Genomic DNA, 22,336 nt, shown 5'->3' with positions numbered 1-22,336 from the left:
GGTCACAGGGGTCATGGGAAGAGAAGGCGCCTGTAACCCACCACCTTTGGGAAAGGCTCAGGACACTCCCACAGTCCCTCATTTGGGCACTGCTGTCATTACACCGGTGACTGCTTTCCTAGATTAAATATTCAAAACTACTATTGAGATAGTAAATAGACCCGGTAAAACCTTGAAAACATTGTCCATGTGATCCTTGTATTATTGCATTAAGTCATATGTAATGGTAACAGGGAGTGCATGTAAAATGGATAATCAGGAGGGAAGTTTCATGATAACTGCAACATAATAAAACATAAGGGTAATCTGTTTGGTATGGATGTGATCCGGTAAAATCAAGGAATCGGATGAGATACATTTCATACCAAATGGAGTTTAATAAACCATAGTTTCAGTAACTCAAGGGAAAACCTACACGTCCTCTCTGGGAATCATCTCATTTTCCCTACTTAACAACCCCCAAGGATGGGGGTCTAAATTCCAGATTTGACCACCCCTCCAGGTTGATTTATGGCACTGCCGCCTGGTTTCAAATGTATTATTTGGCATAAAAGCAAGGGAGACAGACCAATCTGGGAAGATCGTATTCGACTTCCCACACAACATATTGTATGTATATGTAAGTATCAGGAAGACCGTAACCGGCTTCCCGCACAGCACGTTCTATGTATGTGTAGCAATGGAAGATCGCATTTGGCTTCCCACACTATGCACGTTCTACTCTTTGTTTGTGTGTAGCCAACGCAGGCTAGGTATGATGATTTACTCTATCTCTATCCTTAATTTGTGTATTCTGTAATTGACTATTGGAATTCTAAAGCTAATAACCTACCTGTCTGCGAATAAACTATTTTGTTTGTAACTTGCGTGATCTCCATGACTCTAATTCATCTTGTACCTTTTTCAGCCTAAATTACAATTGAATACTCAGGGGAAAATGGTGACTAAAGACGGACTGATCAGCGGCTTGGTACATTCGTGGTAGTTCTAAGCTGAGAGGCCGTCAACTTCGGTGGTGGTGTATGGCTCTTGTAATTTGGGGCGAAAGGAACCCATGGGCGTTACGACGCTGGTTCCTGTCAAGTTAACTCTAAGGAGCCCATTTAATGCACGCCGACCTGGGCTCGCAACTATCATGGCAGTGTTTTGCATGTATTGTGTTGGCTAGACCCTCAGCCTCTGAGTTCTCCGCTGAACTGAGATTTCAGCAATAAATGCTAATCCCGGGAGTACATATTGAGTAATGGTGGCGCAGGTAAGAGTCGAGTGTAATCACTCCCGAGGTTCGCGTATGTTTCAAACCCAAATTTCTAAATTATATCTTAAATGGAGTCAGATAACGAAGGTAGATGTGTTCTTGGTCAGCCCAGACCAGTAAAGAGCGGAAGGCAGAGTGGTACTACTGTCTTTGTAACGTGGTTTATTCATTAGCTGATCTAGACTCTCAGCATAGCGGTCATTACTATTTAACCCTACTAATATTCTTCCAGCAACACCAGAAGGACAAGCACTCAACCCCTTCGGCCCTCGCTAAATTCCGTCATTGGGTTAGCGTGGGGTTTTACAGTTGTGTCCACTGTGTGGTTATAAATCACAATTTTATGGAGATCCAGACATAGGGTGTAGTCTGAACCCGTTTTCAAAAACACCTTTTTACCATTTTAGTTCCTTACTGTGTGAGGTAAGTCTGTACCAGCTCTGACCTGACTCCCGACAGCTCAACACAGGAGTCATGTTCCTTACCATTACATTATATTAATGGCATTTGGCAGACGCTCTTATCCAGAGCGACGTACAGTTGATTAGACTAAGCAGGAGACAATCCTCCCCCTGGAGCAATGCAGGGTTAAGGGCCTTGCTCAAGGGCCCAACGGCTGTGCGGATCTTATTGTGGCTACACTGGGATTCAAACCACCGACCTTGCGTGTCCCAGTCATGTATCTTAACCACTACGCTACAGGCCGCCCATTACCGTGTGAGGCAATGTGTGAGGTAATGTGTGAGGTAAGGCTGTACCACCTCTGACCTGACTCCCGACAGCTCGAAGCTCTCCGGGGTGAAGTGTTTGGAGCAGAAGTAGATGAACTGACTCTGGGGGTCCCACTGTCCCTTCCCGTGGGGTCCCGTCCGCCGCGAGTTTACGATCCACAGGTTCCGGCGCGGTTTCCCACGTTTGGGCAGCCTGGAGAGACACGTACACCACGGACACTCAAGTCTGGGCCAATAGTACTGCTGGTTTTCCCTCCACTCCTCCAATCAGGGACCAGTTTAAACCCGACTCACCAGGGAAGGGTCGCCTCGGGCCCAGGGGTCAGTGGGCTTTTCACTCAAAAGCGTTTGGTAAGAAAGCAGTTGTTTGTCGATAACTTGCCTCACCTGGTATCGCGCATCCGAATCGGTCACCGACTTTAAGGTGAAAACAAAAAACCAGCACACCCTGCGGCTCTCCTGGACCAGGGTTGCCAGGGAGATTTTGTTGGTCATAACAAGGAGGAGTGCATGAGAACACCCAACCCCAATGGGTCAGGGGAGGGGGGGGAGGGCAGATCAGCTCACCTGTGGAAGGTGATCCCGGCTTTGCGGGTCTCTCTGGTGTCGCGAGACTTGCACCCCGCCGCTGAACAATGCCTGGGCATCTGAGAGAGAGAGAGAGAGAGAGAGAGAGAGAGAGAGGGAGAGTGAGAGAGTGAGAGAGAGGGGGGGCGAGAGACAACAGAGAGGGGGGGAGAAAGAGAGAGACAACAGAGAGAGAGGGGGAGAGAGGGAGAGAGAGATAAATGGGGAGTGAGAGTAAAGATTGGGCAAGCATTTCATGTCACATAATAGTCAATAGTTTATGTTATATTAGTGTAACACTTTTTTGACACTGCCTTTTTTGTATTGTGTTGAAGTTTGATCAAAACGCTTTTATTGAAACAATGAATGTTTAGAATAACATTGAGAATCATGTGCAAAAATACCCTTTCTCTAAATGTTTCTATATGTCTACATACTATATTTTAAATGCTGTTTAGCACTACAATGATAAGTCATAATGTTCAAAGGATCATTTTACTGCAGTTAAAGTGAATAAGGCAGCATGAGTGATTAACTGTGTGTCCGTTCTGACGTATTGAGCTGCACACAAAGTACAAGAAGCACATTTAATCAGGCGTTTAAAAGGCCATGAAGCTGGTTTCTGATTGCGGGCCTAGTAGCGTGCGTCTTCACAGGGAAATGTTTCAGTTGGGTGATCGCAGGCCGAGAGCAGAGATGGGGGCTTAAGACGGCTCAGCTTTCATGGAGCAACAGAAAATATTAAGACGGGTTAAGAGAGACATTTTACATTTACATTTACATTTTTGTCACTTGGCAGACGCTTTTAATCCAAAGCGATTTACAAGTGCAAAGAGACAACGTGATGTCTGTATGATTTGCATGAATTCCAAAGTGTAGTTGTTACAATAATTTGGAAATATACACTGAGCACTTTATTAGGAACACCTGCACACCTACTTATTCGTGCGATTATCTAATCAGCCAATCATGTAGATATGGGTCAGGAGCTTCAGTTAATGTTCACATCAACCATCAGAATGGGTAGAAAATGTGATTTTGACTGTGGCATGATTGTTGGTGCCAGATGGGCTGGTTTGGGTATTTCTGTAACTGCTAATCTCCAGGGATTTTCCGCACAACAGTCTCTAGAGTTTGCAGATGAGCATCTCTGAACACACCCTAACTGGATAGGCTACAGCAGCATAAGACTTAATCTGTCTAAGAAATACGTCTAATAAATACCTAATAAAGTATGAGAGAGAGAGAGAGAGAGAGAGAGAGAGAGAGAGAGAGAGAGAGAGAGAGAGAGTGAGTATGAGTGAGAGAGAGAGAGAGAGAGAGAGAGAGAGAGAGAGAGAGAGAGAGAGAGAGAGAGAGAGAGAGAGAGAGAGAGAGAGAGAAACCGTGCGGTGCAGTCCATAGGGCGACCAACCCTCGATCGACATACGTATCTCCTTTGCTGCTCGGTGTACACCGTTGCGCGTTCTGTACCGCGGTCTCAGCTCTATCTGTAGCATCGGGGAAATAAACCGCGCTGCGTTTGGAAGTGTCGGGTGGCCAGGCACCGTTTATTACGAGCAGCACCGGAGAGATGTTCACGAGACATCAGTTTAGCGCACAGGTGTCAAAATCCAGTCCTGGAGGGCCGTAGTGTCTGCTGGTTTTTGGTGTGTTCTGGGTTCATTCAAGTCATTGAATGGTTAAAGTATCCACATGCCTTGTTCTCAAGGCCTTAATTGGCCTTAATTGGCAGTTGATTGAAAGAAAACCACAAAAACCCGCAGACACTGCGGCCCCCTGGGGATTCAGTTTGACACCCCTGGTTTAGCGCTTCTCTCTAAAGAAAGGGAACGAGCTTTCTGGTTCTATACTCGGCGTTCGCCTGAGTGTTTACGTGAAACTACATGGGCGATATGCGTGTTTGATAACCTACAGTTTCCCTTTGTCTAATAATACATTTTGCCTAAAGATATGAAGTCATTCAGTGTGACAGGTATGCAATAACATCATAAATTAGCAAATACTTTTTCACGGCACTGTATATTATGACATTCTAGACTGATTCAGTCATATACACAATCGTCCAAAACCTCTTATCACTGGCAAACATAGTCTATCCCCTGTCTGGGTAAAGTGAAAAAAATAACTTGCATAAGGGGAGCAGGCAGTCTACTGTCCTTTAACAGTTGGATATATTGAATGAATCCTGGATGTAATCTAAAATAATCTGGAGTACATTTACTCGGTATTAACAGATGACATTTTACAGATTACACAGATTTTTGAAACGGTCCTCTGACAGTGGCAAAAACGGTATAATTACAATGAATGAATTCGTTAATTACTATTAATGCATATTGCTGGATCTGAACTTCACTTCAGATATACAAGTTACAAGTGCGAGTTTTATAATCGCAGACATCCTCTCAATTTTTGTAGTTCCAGTCAAAACGCAAAGACGAATGTATCATTGACCAGTGAAAAGGTTAGTCAGGGCATTTGCCAGACCGGGCGAATTATGTTTTGTTAATGGAAAAATACCACAGGTGATTCTGACAGTAAACACGAAGTTAAAATGGCAAACGTGTATATTAGGCCTACTTCTTATAGTCACGCAACACGGATTTAGAACTATTTTCAGAAAATCAATTAAATTAGGGGGAAATGTCACGGTTTACTCCTGACGAGCATGACTTTCACCACAGCTTGAAAACATCAGAACCTCGTGACCACGTGATGCGGTACATACATTTCCAGAGCGTCAACGTCACCTAGTGTGCGCTCCGTAAAATCGCACTTTACCCAAAATATAAAACTGCATCAGATCAGCGCCCGCTTGGCTTTTTATTTAACTGTTAACGCGAATGAACTGGCTAGCTCGTCGCAAGGAGTGTAGGCCATATATATATAACACTCGCGGTTTTTTACCAAAGCTTCATTTGCGAATGTTTTCATCACAAATCCAGCCCAATTTATTATAAATAACATGCAATATTATTTCAAGATGAAGAAAGTCTCCGAATAAACAGCCAACCAGGCAAAATCACTAGCTCGCCAGCCACCAAGGCACTGCTTGTCATTTTTCATATTCACGCTATTTCCCTTGTGCAAACCACTATGCGGTGACTGAAATATATATTTGTACAAGCAACACTGTATTTAAACACAGTCTACTTAACTGATGCCTCTTATTTGTATTCTTGTAATAAAGTTAAATTAACTCACCATGTAATCTCTCGACCTCACGAAGATGGCCGCTGTCTTCTTCCTCGCTGCAGTTCTCTTGCTGTAGGCCCGCCTCTCTACGGCCCATCTTTGTTCCAACGGACCAATAGCCTGAAGCGGTCACGGCGAATGACGTGGACTATCATCCAATAGAAATGTTACTTTAGAAAACCCATCAAGCCGACGAGTTTAGTAGTGGGACCGCAAAGTAGCCAGTAAGCTCATACATACAGTTGGCCCAGGCTACTGGAGTTGTGTTTTTGATACGAATGACAAGACAGTACTCTGTGCTGTTATCGAATATTACCTACATACATTTCCATTACAATTTCTAAGATAACGTTATACAGTAAAAATAAAAAAATAAAACTCCCAAGGTAGTTACTCAGTCTGAGGAGTCTTATTGTCCGATTTAGCAATTAACCGTAATAAAATAATAATATAATAAATAATAATAAAAAAATAAAAAAATTTTTTTTTAATTAAACATTTCAATTAAGCAAAATGAATGTAGTCACAGCCATGCAGATTCTACAGATCTTTCTTTCTTTCTTTCTTTCTTTCTTTCACACTGCAAACATATATAGCCCACGTGCCAAATGATGCAATTTGTCCTTCTAGTGGCAATACAGTGGTCTATTCCAATTTCGACAAATGCTGGAACAATCTTACCATACTTTACTGTGGGGACGCCTTTATGTCAGCATTCTGCTGAAAGTATATTAGATGCAGCACTTGAACTAAATATCTTCTTCAGCTTGTTTTAGATTTGGATTTGCAACCCTCGCATATGTGTTATTTGCACACTCATCTTTAAACTATATTCTCTGTACTAATATTTACCACATTTGTTTTTCTAGGCATGAATGTGGTGTGTGGATAATGTCCCCTTGTTGCCAACTATAAACAATTAATAATCAGATCAATTATTACTTAACATGTAATTAAATTTCTTTTAATTAAGATAATACCAAAATGTACTTTAATGTAATAGATGAAAGTGTTTACCTGTACAAATGTGATTTCATCATATATTAGATTCTGATATATTTCTACACGTGCACATGTGTAATTCACTTTATGTACATTATGCATGGACAGTAACAACACTTTGCTCAAGTGCTACATGCACTATAAATATACAGTCTGTGCTAAAGTCTTAGACGCATGAAGAAAGGAAAAAAAGATCCATAAAGCAAAGATGCTTTCAAAAATAATGTTTCTAAAACTCTACACTGTTGGTTCCAGATGGGGCGGTTTGTTGTCAAATTTTACTGCACCTTTGTTGTCCAAATACATTGATTTTGCAATTTACCCCCGACACCTGATTGTATATGTTTATTTTATCATTTGTGCTAAATGGAGTCAATTACCTTATTGTCATTGTGAATAAATAGGGCGCATAGGGTGATCTGTTGTCAAATAATCCTTAATCCTTAATGATTAACTCTTAAAACTACTTAATAATTCTTCTAAATGTCCCCGTTGTTGTATGAAGGCACAGTATTAATGAACTATAAATTAATACAATCCCCTGAAATTGTACAACTGGTGTGCTGTAAGTTTTCGGCGTGCATGAATTAGGCCTAATGCAGTTTTTTTCTTGTGACAGAATGGAGGGAGGGCTACAGGAAGGGGAAATCACACTTGGCCTCACGCTCCCATCAGCAGAAGTTTAATTCACACATTGTGAAAACAGGTTGCTTATGGGGCAGTTGCCCAAACTCTATACTGGTTACACTGATGATGCGCTTCCTTTTTTGCTGTGCGCACAGAATTGAGAAAGGAGGAGATAGTTGCAGAATTATCTTGGCTCATGACTGTACAAAACATGATAAATCATAGCTTCATTATTTATTGTGGCATGGATGGTGCAGTGGGTAGCACTGCCGCCTCACAGCAAGGAGGTCCTGGGTTTGAATCCCGGTCGGCCGGAGCCTCTCTGTGTGGAGTTTGCATGTTCTCCCTGTGTTCGTGTGGGTTTCCTCCGGTAACTCCCACAGTCCAAAGACATGCAGGTTAGGCTGATTGGAGAGTCTAAATTGCCTGTGGGTATGAGTGTGTGAGTGAATGGTGTGAGTGCCCTGTGATGGACTGGCGACCTGTCCAGGGTCAGTGTGCATTGAGTGTGAATAGCTAAAGCCATTATTGTTTGTTCATTGCAGAGCTAATCACAGTACAGTACAGTACAAAACAATCACACATTTGTTTTTGTCATAATATACACAAAATATGTATTTAGACTAAGAAGTGTTCCTTTCAAACATTATTTAACTATTTGTGGTACCTGTTATGGTAACTGGTAACTGTTACCAGAAAACCTTTATTTTAAGAAGACAATCAAAAGAAAAATCTGAAACTCATCAGCCATTTCAGTACGTGGTCCACTGACTGCCTCATCAAGGGGACTCCTGACAGTTCATTCAGTAACTCTCTGTAAATGGTAAATGGTTGGCATTTATATAGCGCCTTTATCCAAAGTGCTGTACAATTGATGCTTCTCATTCACCCATTCATACACACACTCACACAGCGATTGGCTGCCATTGGCAGCGAAGGCACCGACCAGCTCGTCAGGAGCATTTGGGGGTTAGGTGTCTTGCTCAGGGACACTTCAACACAGCCCGGGCAGGGGATCGAACCGGCAACCCTCCAACTGCCAGACAACTGCTCTTACTGCCTGAGCCATGTCACCCCTGTGCTTCTTCATTATCAAAAAGAGGATGCATTTTTTTACCTCTATCACGTGTTACGTGTCCTGATTTATAGATGTGACTTGAACACTCAGTGAAGTTGATCATAATATTTCATTAGAGAAAACAATATAAGAAGACATATCTTAAGAAAGGGGTTGTAAACTGAATTGTGTTCATCAAATTAATTAAAACTGTGACTCCGGTGACTTCACAATACACTAATGGCATTTGGCGGACACTCTTATCCAGAGCGACATACATTTGATTAGACTAAGCAGGAGACAATTCACCACTGGGGCAATGCAGGGTTAAGGGCCCAACGGCTGTGCAGATCGTATTGTGGCCACACCGGGGATCGAATAATCGACCTTGCGGGTCCCAGTCATTTACCATAACCACTACGCTACAGGCCGCCTTATGGCTTCAATAACAGATGATCCCTCTTTGAATGCTAACCTTTTTTAAATAATGTGTTTTGGATGGATGAGAAAAGAGAACACAGAGAAACTGACAAAATACCATATTTGGTTTTGTGACACCTCTTTCCTCCTCACTAATATGGTTTTGTGACCTGCCTACCCACACACACACACACACACACACACAGCCACATTCCTATATAAAGACCCATAGAGAACTGTGTCAACCAAACACCATCCTCAACGACACAACAGAACAAGGTAGATTACTCTTGTTCATGAATGTTTATAGCACATGTGATTAACAGAGAGAATGATGACATCTTGCTAAAAAATATTGCATTGTTTATTTTAACTTACTGTAGCTGGTAATTATGAAGTCTGGTACAAAATTGTTACAAAAAACTTGTAAACCAGTCAAATCTGTCATGAAAGACTTAGCCTGGCATTCCATTCTGGTCCAAGCTGTTTTAGGTTGGTGCTGTCGGTGCTGGCTTAACTGGTTGATCAGCAATGATGTTTGTTAATATTGTTGACTGTAATATTCTTTACAGCTCTTGTTTACTTCAAGGAACATTTTAATGTAGCAATTTTGAAATGTTACCACTTAGATTGCAGAATTATGTTATAAATATAAAGCTTGTGTGAATAAAGTTAAGCTGGTTGACCAGTGTGGTCTTGCAGGTCAATAATTCAGAGAATCTATGAATATTATACTCTGAATAGATTTTCTTGAATTATTTAATTCAATTAATTAATCAATTAATGAATGAATTATTCATAGGAAATCTAGCTTCTCATTTACTAATATTCAAGTAATGGGACATACAGTATAGTATTTGTCCCAAAAAAGAATTACCCCCAAAAAAAAAAAAATTATATATATATATATATATTTGTTTTAGACATGGACTCTAAACAGATTCGCAGACTTCCATGACATTTCATGTCTAACTTACTTTAGACATAAAGTACTTTTTTACTACTTAAATAAACAAAGCACTTGCTGAGAAACTGATTCTGTAGTAAATGAGCAAGGGGGCACTCGTCCAGTTGTGGAGCTGCTGTATTTAATTGATTTTACCCTTTGATATTGCCATTTATGTGAATATATTACCATATATTATATATTTCATATACATATTGAAAAGGAATTAGAAGCTAACTGTGTAAATTTGTAACAGACAGGGGCTTTAAATTGTGTTCACTATTCTCTGAAGTAAAGGACAGGTGAGTTGGGTCGACAGTGACAACAGCCCATGTTTTTAGGGCTAAACAGTAAATTGTGTTAGGCAATGCAGGGCTGGCTAAAGGCTTTAGCTATGCCGTTCATGCTTATTTTCATTATAATCATATTAAAACCCTTGTCCCCGTGATGGACAAATACATATACAGTGGGGTCCACTCGTGAAAATGCTTCTATTTTGCATTCTTTTCTAATGTAATACAAACATTGTCATTACTAAGTATATTTTTGGACTAACAATTTGAGCGAAAAACTTTGAATCTTTGAATCTGTCCAGTGCCGGGCAATTACATACACTTCAATATGTTCCTTGTTCCCAGCTTTCTCTCGTTAAGCGGCGCAACCTTCGAGCGAGGCACGTGATGGAAGGACTGTGGCGGCTGCTGATCACGGGGTGCGCGTGTCACTTCCTGTCGAGTGCCTGCGCCTTCGGCGTGGGAACCGCCGGCAGTCCTGCGCAGTGCAAGCGCGCCGAGTTTGTCCCCGGTCACAACCTGGCAGGGGAGGGCCTGGACATCGTGACCATGCAGAGGAAAGGAGCGTACGTGGTGGACCTGGAGAAGTGGGGCAGCGCCAACGGAAGCTGCACCCTCGTGCGGAACAGGTACCAGTCCAACCGGCTGCAGAAGCTTCCCACGGCCGTGGTGCACTGGCGGAGCCTCGGGAACTGCCGAAGGGGAGTCACGAGTAAGAGGTACGAGTCGAGCGAGTCGCTGGTGGAGGACGCCACCTCCAGCGCGCAATCCAGCTGGAAGATCGGCCTGGGCATTCGGGGCGTGGCCGGCTTTTCCGTGGGCGGAACCCACTCCAGAGTGGCCACCTTCGCCTCCAGGAAGTCCAGGAGAGACAAGTACAGCTTCGTCAGTCAAGAGGTCCACTGCAGTTTCTACAGGTAATGAAGCCCACGCGCTCAAAGACACGGGGAGGTTTGATGTACCATATCCTGTTACACATCACATACCCCACACTAAAACACAGCCAGGCAGCTCCTCCTAACTCCTTTTTTTTATGTAGTGTTGAGAAGAAAGACACACACAGACACACACACACACACACACACACACACACACAGACACACACACACCACCTTAAAGGGGTTCCTTTTGCCTTCCAGATACAGACTTGCTGCCGAGCTGCCACTTCATGCAGAGTTTCAGGGCGCGATCGGAAGACTCCAGAAAAGGCGCAGTAGCTCAGACTTCGAGCAGCTGATCGCCACCTACGGCACTCATTACATCGTGGAGGTGCGGCTGGGGGGCAGGGCGAAGGACGTCACCGCCATCAGGACCTGCCAGGCCGCCATGATGGGCCTGTCCGTCACGGAGGTGATGGATTGCCTGGAGGTCGAGGCGTCTGGCACGTACAAATCCGTCACGCTGCGGGCTGAGGCCCGGCACTGCAGGAGGGACAGCCGCAGGATGCAGAACAGGCAGAGTTTCCGCAGCATGTTCAGAGAGCACCACTCCGAGGTGGTGGGCGGGGAGCACGGGTCCAACCTGCTCTTCTCCAAGAACCCCAGGTCCTACCTCTACTGGATGAACTCCCTGAAGGCCAAGCCTGACATAGTGCTCTACACCGCCAGGCCCCTGTTCTTCCTGCTGCCCCAGCAGCATCCGGCCAGGCAGGGGCTGCGGACCGCCATCAGGAGTTACATCATGAGGAACGCCCTGGTGAGGAAGTGCTCGGGGTCGTGCCGCGGGAGGAGGTCCAGCAGGCGGGACCCCTGCGCCTGCGTGTGCCGCAGTGACGGTCAGATCACGGGCAGCTGCTGCCCGCGCAGACCGGGGCTGGCCAAGCTGTCCGTCTACCGCCTCTACGCCAGAAAGCTGAACGGCGACGTGATGACGCAGACCGACGGCTCGGTGCTGGTGCGCTATGGGGGGAAGGCCGGCCGCACCGAAGTCATTCCCAACAACGACAACCCGCGCTGGCGCAAGACCTTCCGCTTCGGCCCCGTCGTGCTCAACATGGGCAGGCGTCTCAAGTTCGAGGTGTACGACGAAGACAGACGCTGGAACAGCGAACTCCTGGGGCGGTGCTCCGTGGCGCTCCGACAGGGAAGAGTGAGTGACAGCTGCATGTTTAAATACGGGACCTTCTTCTTCACCTACAGAGTGACGTGCGCCCCCAGCCTGGGCGGCAGCAGATGTCAGGAGTATATCCCCTCTCCCATGCGTCGGTCCCTGGCGAAGACGTACTACTCCAGAAACGGTTTCCTTGCCGGCGAGCGCTGGGAGGCCGTGCTTGCGGGGAATCACTCCCAGCTTGCAGGCCTTGGTTCCGGGTTCGAGGACCACAGTGGCGAATAGGAAGGGCTTGGCATCAGGCGCAGCCAATTGCATTTGTTTTTACAGTTGTCATGGCAGCTCATCCAATGCAATAATTTCCTGTTACAGCTTACTTGCAGCCTGTATTAATCAAAACTGTTTGTTTTTGTTTTTTCACTGCCGTGTTGTTGTTGTTGTTTTTTTTGCTTGTCTCTGCCGAATCTGCTTCCACTCTTTGTCATTTACAGCAATAAAACATTGATAAAGACAAAACACTGCCTTGAAATTCTATTGAGATTTTACAGAATGTTTTGTATTGCACACACTTAACAAGGCGTTATTAATGTTCTGGTGGAGATGTGGATAATCTTGTGTCAGAGAAATCTAGTGGCCCAGCATGCAAAGTCATGAAAATAATTTAGTTTCTAAATTGTTCTACATCATCCAACCTATTTATTCTCCAAATGACATGACCCAAGTTTAAAAAATTGAAAAAGATTTGTTTATTTTTTACAAATACGCAAAAAATTCAAATATAGTTGCAAGCAGCAATTGCCAGGGCCCAAGCAACAGGAGAACAGAGATCCTGGACCGTACCATCAATTGCCGGTTTGACCCTGGCCTGGGTGTATCAAAGACACCTAACCCCCAAATCCTAACTAACTGGTTGGTCTTGCTTGCTTGGTGTGTGTGATTGGGTGAATGAGAAGCATTCATTTTTACAGCACTTACAGATAAAATGCAGACCATTTGGACCCTTAATAAATCTGTTTAACATAAATACTAATGGACAAGAGTCTAAGAACCCAGCATAAAATTAAAAGGTGATCAACTTCATTGTTGTTCTGGAAATTATTGGGGAATTCAGATCTCTTTGAAGTGACTCCTTATTACAGTTTTTTACAATTGTTTTCACACTTGTCTGATACCTCGCTTTCACGCTTGTTTGATACCTTGAAACCTTAATGACTTTAAAGCCATTTACCCAACAAATGTAATAATTTACAGCTGAATCTAGTTCCACCCCATTCCCATTAATAATTCCCATAGAGATCCATTCAAATACAAAGAGTTTTAGTATTGCTTGTAGGACAACCTGAAAATAAGATATCCAGACTCTGATGATGTTGACAGGCCACAGACATTAGGAGGTCATGACATGCAAAAGATATGCAACGAAATTCATTTTATTTGGCATTATGTTAATTTGTCTCAAACATTTAAACGGGGGACTATATATAAAAAGTGCCGTAATTACTACATGGTGAAACCAGAATAATAAAAAATACCCTTAAACAAAAGTCTGCACTTTGACAACATATGACCCCAAGTTGACCCCAAACTTTTGACCGGTAGTGTCTTTTTTTTTTCTTGTGGGGAACTGGTGTCAAATATTTGCCATATCTAAATCTCTAATCTGAGAACTGGTGTGAAATACTTATCATATCTTAATTTTAATCTGAGGGTGGGAATTGACACCCTCAGAAACAACACTTTGCTCAAGTGCTACATGCACTATAAATACATTTACATTTACATTTTAGTCATTTGGCAGACGCTTTTAATCCAAAGCGACTTACAAGTGCATAGGTTCTACCATAAGTCAGAGCATCACATCCAGAAACTAGCAAAATACACAGGAAATGCTGTTCTAAACATAGTTGTCATCAGAATTTTTTTAATTTTTTTAATTTTTTTTTTTGGGGGGGGAGGGGGTTAGACAAGGATAGGGATATCAGAAAGGAGGGGCAGGGGAAATCAGGAGGGAGGACTAAGGTAGAGTTTGAAAAGGTGGGTTTTGAGTCTGCGTCGAAATAGGGGGAGGGATTCTGCTGTTCTGACTGTGGTAGGCAGGTCATTCCACCACTGAGGAACCAGAACGGAAAACAGGCGTGAACGTGCAGCTCGACCGCCAGGTGCACGTAGAGAGGGAACCGTAAGGCGACCAGAGCTGGCAGACCGGAGTGGTCTAGCTGGGGAGTAGGGAGTGATCAGGGATTGTATGTAAGGTGGGGCAGTCCCCTTAGCAGCCTAAAATGCCAACACTAGGGCCTTGAAACGGATGCGTGCGGCAATGGGAAGCCAGTGGAGGCCAATGAGAAGCGGGGTGACATGAGCCGACCTGGGCTGATTGGTGATCAGGCGGGCTGCAGCATTCTGGACCAGCTGGAGGGGCTTGATGGCACACGCTGGGAAACCGGCTAGGAGGGAGTTGCAGTAATCCAGGCGGGAAATGACGAGCGCCTGGAATAGGAGCTGGGTGGCTTTCTCAGTCAGGAGATGACGGATACGGCGTATATTATACAGAAAGAACCTGCAGGTTCTGGCAGTGGAGGATACTTGTGGAGCCAGGGTGAGGCAGTTATCAAGAGTCACCCCAAGATTCTTTTCCGTACGGGAGGAGGAAACTACAAAGTCCTCAACAGTCAATGAGAGGTCGATTGACGGAGAGGACTTAGCAGGGATGTAGAGAAGCTCAGTTTTGGCAAGGTTGAGCTTCAGGTGATGGGAAGTCATCCACGCAGAGATATCAGCCAAGCAGGCAGAGATCCGTGTGGTGATTTGGGTGTCGGGGGGGAAGGAAATGAAGAGTTGGGTGTCATCAGCGTAGGAGTGATAAGAAAAGCCGTGGGAAGAGATAACAGAACCAAGAGACATGGTGTATAGTGAGAAGAGGAGAGGCCCAAGAACCGAGCCCTGCGGGACTCCAGTTCGTAGGGGTTGAGGGTCGGAGACTGCGCCCCTCCAAGTCACCTGGTAGGAGCAACCAGAGAGGTAGGAGGAAAACCAAGCGAGTGCAGAACCTGTGACACCCATCCCAGACAGCGATGAGAGCAGAATCTCATGGTTGACTGTATCGAAGGCGGCTGACAGGTCGAGGAAGATGAGGACAGAGGAGAGGGATTTTGCTTTAGCAGAGTGGAGTGCCTCAGTGACCGCGAGCAGGGCGGTTTCAGTGGAGTGGCCACTCTTGAAGCCAGACTGGTTGGGGTCCTGGAGATTGTTGTGGAGAAGATAAGTGGACAGTTGGGAGCAGACCGCCCGTTCCAGGGTTTTAGCGAGAAAGGGAAGAAGAGAGACAGGCCGGTAGTTGTTCAGGGCAGAGGGGTCAAGAGTAGGTTTTTTGAGGAGGGGAGTGACTCTGGCCCTCTTCAGGGAAGAGGGCATGGTGCCAGAAGAGAGGGAGGTGTTGATTAGAGAGGAGAGAAAAGGGAGAATGTCCTCAGATATAGATTGTAGGAGGGGAGAGGGGATGGGGTCCACCAAGAGGACAGGTGGTTGGGCGGTGGGAAGTAAGGAGTTTCAGTGTGTCAGCGTCAGAGAGGGGAGAAAAGGAGGTTAGGGAGTTGGGGAGGGTAGGAGGGTCAGCAGGGGTGGAGGGTTGGGAGAAGGAATTGCGAATAGCATTGACCTTCTTTTCAAAGAAGGAGACGAAGTCATCAGGTGTGAGTGATGAGGGTGGGGGGGAGGGGGGGCCAGAAGAGAGGAGAAAGTTGAAAACAGTTTGCGGGGATTAGAGGCGGCCGTGTTAATTTTCGAGTGAAAGAAGGAAGATTTAGCTAGAGAGACAGAGGAATGGAAAGATGATAAGAGGGCATGGAAGGAAGCCCTATCACTGGGGAGACGGGACCTTTTCCATTTTCTCTCCGCCGCCCGCAGTTCGGTTCGGACAGCTCGTAGAGCATCAGAAAGCCAAGGACTGGGGGGGGAGGCCCGAGCTAGTTTGGTGGTGAGGGGACACAAAGAGTCAAAGGAAGATGAGAGGGAGGACATGAGAGTTGTAGCCGCATCATCGGGAGACAATCGAGAGAAAGACTCCGCAGATGGTAGGGAGGAGAGGATTGTAGATGAGAGGGTGGAGGAAGACAGGTGGCGTAGGTTCCGTCGACAGGTGACAGTGGATGGTGGGAGAGATGGATGGGTGTTAGAGGAGAGTGGAAGAGAGAAAGAGATGAAGGAGTGGTCAGATATATGGAGTGGTGTTACAGAGAGGTTGGTTGTTGTGCAGCTCCTTGTGAAGATGAGGTCAAGAAGGTTGCCTGCTTTGTGGGTGGGAGGGGAAAGAGTGAGGGTAAGGTCAAAAGAAGAGAGGAGGGAGAGAAAGGTAGACTGGGTGGACTCTGAGTTGAGGTTGAAGTCACCCAGGAGGATCAGGGGGGTGTCATTGACAGGTGAGGAGTTGAGGAGGATGTCCATCTCATCCAAAAAGTTTCCCAGAGGACCCGGGGGGCGATAGACAACAATAACAAACAGTTTGCACGGCAGAGTAACAGAAACCGCATGAAATTCAAAAGAGGAGAAGGAGAGGGATGAGGAGAAGACACTAGATCTCCATGAGGATGAGATTAGGAGACCTGTGCCACCTCCTCTGCCAGAGGATCTGGGTGTGTGGGAAAAAGAGAAGGCAGAGGAAAGGGCAGCCGGGGTGGCCGTGTTCTCTGGTGAGAGCCACGTTTCAGTTAAAGCAAGAAAGTCAAGGTTGAGGTGGGAGGCATAGGCAGATATGAAGTCTGCTTTCTGGACGGCGGACTGGCAGTTCCAGAGGCCACCAGCCACACAGAGATCAATACCAGGGGATCTGGGAGGGAAGATGAGGTTAGAGATATTCTGCCCATGTTGGCGGGAGGCGAACCTCCTACCAGACTGGGACCTGGGGAAAGGAGAGAGGACAGGGATGGGAAGGAAACACATGGAGGGAACTAGGGAGGACAAGAGGAATACTACACAGTGGAATGAGGGCAGGCAGCAAAAACAAAATCAAACATCAGGCTCTAAGACAGCCTGGACACCCGTAGATAGACACCCCCGACTTTGTACACCTGCGACTTCGTACGCCGAGGCAAGTAGCCGAGGCTGCCGCACACAGCTGCCGCTGGTGCGCTACACAACTGCTTACATAACACTGACGCCGAATACAGAAAATGCAACCAACCCACTGCAGAACAATAATGCACACTGAAGTGAGTTCAGGTGTGCCAGTACTAATAGCCTGAGCAGGGTGCAAAGTATTGGCTCCTCCTACAACAAAAGCTGTGGCCTGCCAGCCAGTAAAACAATAGCCTAACTTAATAGCCTAGCTTACCTGAGAGAAACAAACACCTAACCCAGTTTCACTGAATCTAAATAAACACCACTTGTAATAGCTAACAAACAAACAAGTACACAACAGAACACTATAATGACAACTAAACTGAATTTAGAATCAGCAAGCAAACAAATAATACTGAACTAATCCAGGAGAAAATGCAACCAACCCACTGCAGAACAATAATGCACACTGTGTACAGTCTGTGCTAAAGTCTTAGGCACATGAAGAAAGGAGAAAAAGATCCGTAAAGCAAAGATGCTTTCAAAAATAATGTTTCTAAAACTCTACACTGTTGGTTCCAGATGGGGCGGTTTGTTGTCAAATTCTACTGCACCTTTGTTGTCCAAATACATTTGATTTCCCCCGACACCTGATTGTATATGTTTATTTTATCATTTGTGCTAAATGGAGTCAATTACCTTACAAAAATATTTATTTTTATTTTTGTGGACATCGTGAATAAATAGGGCGCATAGGGTGATCTGTTGTCAAATAATCCTTAATCCTTAATGATCAACTCTGTCTTTAAACGATAGGGTATATCGCAACCACCCCACTTGGCCTGCTCCTTATGTGGGGTGGTTAGCATAGGAGTCGCTCCCCTCAGACGCCTTCAACTGAGGGCAGATCTGCATGTTTCAGAACTGCTGACTTCACTGGGTTTTCAAGTGGGCACCCCACTTCACCGGTGTTTCGTCAACTAGCCCACGACACCTCAGTGGGGCTTGACAGCAGAACCAGTGTCCTGGAACTGCTCCCTCGGCCGTTCAGGACTTCACCACACAGCTCTGGCCCCCTTCCCCTCTGCCAGCCTGGTTTAGCCACCGCTCGCTCCTCTTTATCCACAGCCATCTGGATGTTGTCTGTGCCTGCTTTGAGATGTTGTTCACCAGGTTCTTGCGGGTTACCCCTCTGACCCCAAGGATCCCCAGTGCTCTCCAAAGTGACTGTCCCGGGAACCCCCTGCAACCCACCTCCACTGGTAGATTCCAGGCTCTCCAACCCCTCTGCTGGCTCTCAGAGATGAGGGACTGATACTTCCCCAGCTTGCGCTCATGTGCCTCCTCAATCCTTCCCTCCCAGGGTACCGTCAGCTCTATTAGGGCCACCTGCCTTGTTGCTTGGGACCAGAGCACGATATCTGGTCGGAGGCTGGTGACGGCAATCTCCTCTGGAAACCTGAGTTGCCTTCCGAGGTCAACTCTCATCTCCCAGTCTTCTGCCGTACCAAGGATCCCTGAACATCTGTCCTCCTTGCCTGCCTTCTCCCCAGGCCTGAGAAAGCCAATGAAGCGGGGGCCTTGTTCTTGGGCCTTAGTTCTTTTCCGCTTCCTCTCCTTCTCCAGTCCATCGGCCAGTGGAGCCAGCACCTGGCGCCACCTGAACCTACCCTCAGTCAGGCTCGCCCGACAGGACGAGAGAATGTGTTCCAGGTTTGCTGGTCTCTTGCACTGTGCACAGAAGGGATCCTCTGTCAGTCTCCATCTTTGGAGGTTTGTCGGTGTTGGCAGTACATCATACACGGAGCTAAGGAGGAACTTTATACGATGCCCCTCCATGTTCCAGATGTCCTTCCAACAGGGATCTTCCCCGGACACTGTCCCACCGGGTCCAGCTGCCTTGCTGTTTCATGGCTACTGCCCTGGCTTGTCTTCTCTCTTCCCCCACAGCCCGAATCTCCTTCTGCACCATCCCTTTCCGGTCCTTTGCCTTTGCCTCCTTCCAGCTTGCTCGGGTGATGACTCCCAGGCCCAGCCTCCCCTGGGTCACCGTACCCACGATGTCTGCATGTTGTAAGCGCTCCTCCGCTTCCCTCAGAGCTCCGCTGGCCTTCCACTTCCGTCCCGTCTTCACCATGATGTTCGCCTGTCGCACAGCCTGGTCATCACTATCGCGCAACATCATGGCCAACCGGACTTTGGCTGTCTTTAATTCCTCCACGACTGATGTGATTGGCAGTTGCAGTTTGCTCCCGGAGCTGTATAGCCCTATAGAGCAAAAGCTTTTGGGGACAGACAGCCACCTCCTGAGGAAGTTGTTAATTTTCCTTTCCAAAGCCTCCACTGTTGTCAAGGGAACCTCGTACACAAACAGTGGCCACAGGAGCCTTGGAAGGATGCCGTGTTGGTAGCCCGATACCTTGTACTTGCCAGGCAGGCCACTCCTCTCCAGGGCTTTCAGCCAATCTTCTGCTTGGTTGAGCATCTCCTTCACACTTACTTTGTCACTCAGGTCGGCTCTGTACCACCTTCCTAAGCTCTTTACCGGCTTCTCCGTGACCGTTGGGATAGTGTCTTCACCGATCTTAAACCGGAAGCGGTCCTGGACACGGCCCCGCTTCAGGACTAAGCTTCTTGATTTCGATGGTTTGAACTCCATCCTAGCTGCTGTGGTGAGCTCTACCAAATCTTCCAAGATCCACCTACCCTCCGGGACTGACCTCGCTGTGATTGTCAAGTCGTCCATAAAGGCCCTAACTGGGACCTGTTGGATGCCACTTGACAGCACAGCTCCCCGTCTAGGCTTCTCCACTGACTTGACCAGGAGGTTTATCGCCGCTGCAAACACAATCACTGAGGTGGTACATCCGGTCACGATTCCGACCTCCAACCTCTGCCAGTTGGTAGTGAAGTCACCAGAGGTGAAGCGCATCTTGAAGTGCCCGAAGTAGTTCCAGAGGAGCAACGGTACCTTCTGGGGGACGTGATAGGCTTTGAGTGTGTGGTCGACTAACTTGTGCGGCACTGTGCCATAAGCATTTGTTAGGTCAAGCCACAGGACTGCTAGATCTCCCTGGTTCCTCTTTGCGTCCTCGATGATCTTGGAGATGACGCTGTTGTGTTCGATGCAACCGGGGACTCCTGGTACTCCGCCTTTCTGTACAGAGGTGTCAATGTACTTGTTATTGATCAAAAACTGGGTCAGCCTCTTCGCCAAGATTCCGAAGAAAACCTTCCCCTCCACGTTCAACAGTGAGATTGTGCGGAAGTCTTTCAAGCTGGAAGAGTCCTCCTGCTTGGGGATGAAGCACCCCTCGGCAATAAGAAAACTGTCTGGCAGATGGTTGTTCCTCCACACTACCTTAAGTAGCCTCCAAAGACGTCTCCTCAGCATCTCGCAGTTCTTGTAAACTCTGTACGGAATCCCATTCAGCCCCGGTGCAGATCTTCCCCTGGCCTTTCGGATGAAGTCGTTGACTTCCTTCCATCTGGGCTCTCCGTCATCAAAGGAGATGGTTGGCTCCTCTGGGCAGCACAGCTTTCCTTCCAGGTTGAGTTCTTCCTCTCGCCTTGGGTCACTGTGCACTTTACGGAGGTGCTCTTCTACCTCCTCCTTCGGCGCCTTTAGCACTCCTGATCTTTTGACTCCAAGGAGCCCTGACAGGTACTTGAAGGGGTTTTTGGTGAACTTAACCCTCTCCTTTTCCCGCCTCCTTCTATTCCTTCTGTGGCACTCCGCTAGGCGCAAGGTCTTTATGCGCTCCCTCACGTTATCTCCCATCTCTTTAAGGGCAGGTTTTTCGTCTTCAGGAGCCTGCCGAAAAACCTTCTTCAGTCTTCTCAAGTCACCTCTGAGTTTTGCAATCTCCCTTGAGTGTCTGTTCTCTCCAGTGTGCTGCAGGCCTTTGGTCTTTCTCTGCTCCATCCCAAAGCGCTCTGCTCCTATGTTCCAGATGATAGTGGACATTGCTTTCATCTTCCTGCCAATGTCACCAGTGAGGACAGACTCCAGGACTTGGTCTACTTCCCTGTCGAAAGACTCCCAGTCTTTCCTGGCTGCTGCTGTTGGCCACGTCACTAGCTTTTTCCTCGTCTCCCCTCCCTCAATGGCCTGCACTCGCTGACCTGTTTCCTGACTGGCTTGCCTCTCTTGTTGTTGCAGGTCGTCTGATATGTTGTTGTTACTTGAGAGAATGCTGACGCCTTTGTTGTGTGCCTGGAGATTCTGGGTGCTGTGGTTGGACACCTGACCCTGCCTCTCCTCCGTCTCATCAGGTTGCCCTGTGCGTTGCACACGACTGTGTCGTAAACAGCCCATCCTACTCTGGTGTATCTTCAGACCCCTATCGCCTTTACAGACCTTTCCACATCTACAGACTCCACCACACAGCTCTGGCCCCCTTCCCCTCTGCCAGCCTGGTTTAGCCACCGCTCGCTCCTCTTTATCCACAGCCATCTGGATGCTGTCTCTGCCTGCTTTGAGATGTTGTTCACCAGGTTCTTGCGGGTTACCCCTCTAACCTCAAGCATCCCCAGTGCTCTCCAAAGTGACTGTCCCGGGAACCCCCTGCAACCCACCTCCACTGGTAGATTCCAGGCTCTCCAACCCCTCTGCTGGCTCTCAGAGATGAGGGACTGATACTTCCCCAGCTTGCGCTCATGTGCCTCCTCAATCCTTTCCTCCCAGGGTAACGTCAGCTCTATTAGGGCCACCTGCTTTGTTGCTTGGGACCAGAGCACGATATCTGGTCGGAGGCTGGTGACGGCAATCTCCTCTGGAAACCTGAGTTGCCTTCCGAGGTCAACCCTCATCTCCCAGTCTTCTGCCGTACCAAGGATCCCTGAACATCTGTCCTCCTTGCCTGCCTTCTCCCCAGGCCTGAGAAAGCCAATGAAGCGGGGGCCTTTTTCTTGGGCCTTAGTTCTTTTCCGCTTCCTTTCCTTCTCCAGTCCATCGGCCAGTTGCGCCAGCACCTGATCATGGCGCCACCTGAACCTCCCCTCAGTCAGGCTCGCCCGACAGGATGACAGAATGTGTTCCAGGTTTGCTGGTCTCTTGCACTGTGCACATAAGAGATCCTCTGTCAGTCTCCATCTTTGGAGGTTTGTCGGTGTTGGCAGTACATCGTACACGGA

At 46.9% G+C, this 22,336-nt stretch overlaps 2 protein-coding genes and 1 pseudogene across 2 annotated transcripts in view; 1 reads left to right on the top strand and 2 right to left on the bottom strand.

Moving 5' to 3' along the window:
* thap7 (THAP domain containing 7) overlaps positions 1-5,840 on the bottom strand; it is a 10,033-nt gene extending 4,193 nt beyond the window's left edge. Inside the window, exons 1-3 of the mRNA XM_061256001.1 lie at positions 5,764-5,840; positions 2,557-2,636; positions 2,027-2,182 (exon numbers count right to left, since the gene is read on the bottom strand). Of these exons, the coding sequence (XP_061111985.1) occupies positions 2,027-2,182; positions 2,557-2,636; positions 5,764-5,766 (239 nt within the window). The 5' untranslated portion in view covers positions 5,767-5,840. The remainder of the gene's footprint in view (positions 1-2,026; positions 2,183-2,556; positions 2,637-5,763) is intronic.
* A 3,285-nt stretch (positions 5,841-9,125) lies between these two features.
* LOC133137520 (perforin-1-like) lies at positions 9,126-12,664 on the top strand. Its single transcript, XM_061255842.1, has 3 exons — positions 9,126-9,139; positions 10,445-11,016; positions 11,239-12,664. Exons 2-3 carry the CDS (start codon positions 10,487-10,489, stop codon positions 12,431-12,433), a joined length of 1,725 nt encoding a protein of 574 aa, XP_061111826.1. The 5' UTR covers positions 9,126-9,139; positions 10,445-10,486; the 3' UTR covers positions 12,434-12,664.
* A 5,583-nt stretch (positions 12,665-18,247) lies between these two features.
* Positions 18,248-21,167, bottom strand: LOC133137661 (uncharacterized; annotated as a pseudogene).
* Between the last annotated feature and the right edge of the window lie 1,169 nt (positions 21,168-22,336).

The sequence above is a fragment of the Conger conger genome, chromosome 9, assembly GCF_963514075.1.
Source record: "Conger conger chromosome 9, fConCon1.1, whole genome shotgun sequence".
Classification (NCBI taxonomy): domain Eukaryota; kingdom Metazoa; phylum Chordata; class Actinopteri; order Anguilliformes; family Congridae; genus Conger; species Conger conger.
Note: the sequence above shows the minus strand (reverse complement) of the source record. Positions and strands in the feature narration are given on the sequence as shown.

Bases quoted from the DNA above. Each gene is read 5' to 3' on its own strand.
- LOC133137520 (XM_061255842.1), top strand. From the start codon at position 10,487: ATGGAAGGACTGTGGCGGCTGCTGATCACGGGGTGCGCGTGTCACTTC. The intron at 11,017-11,238 runs GTAATGAAGCCC...TTTGCCTTCCAG, and splicing joins GTCCACTGCAGTTTCTACAG to ATACAGACTTGCTGCCGAGC.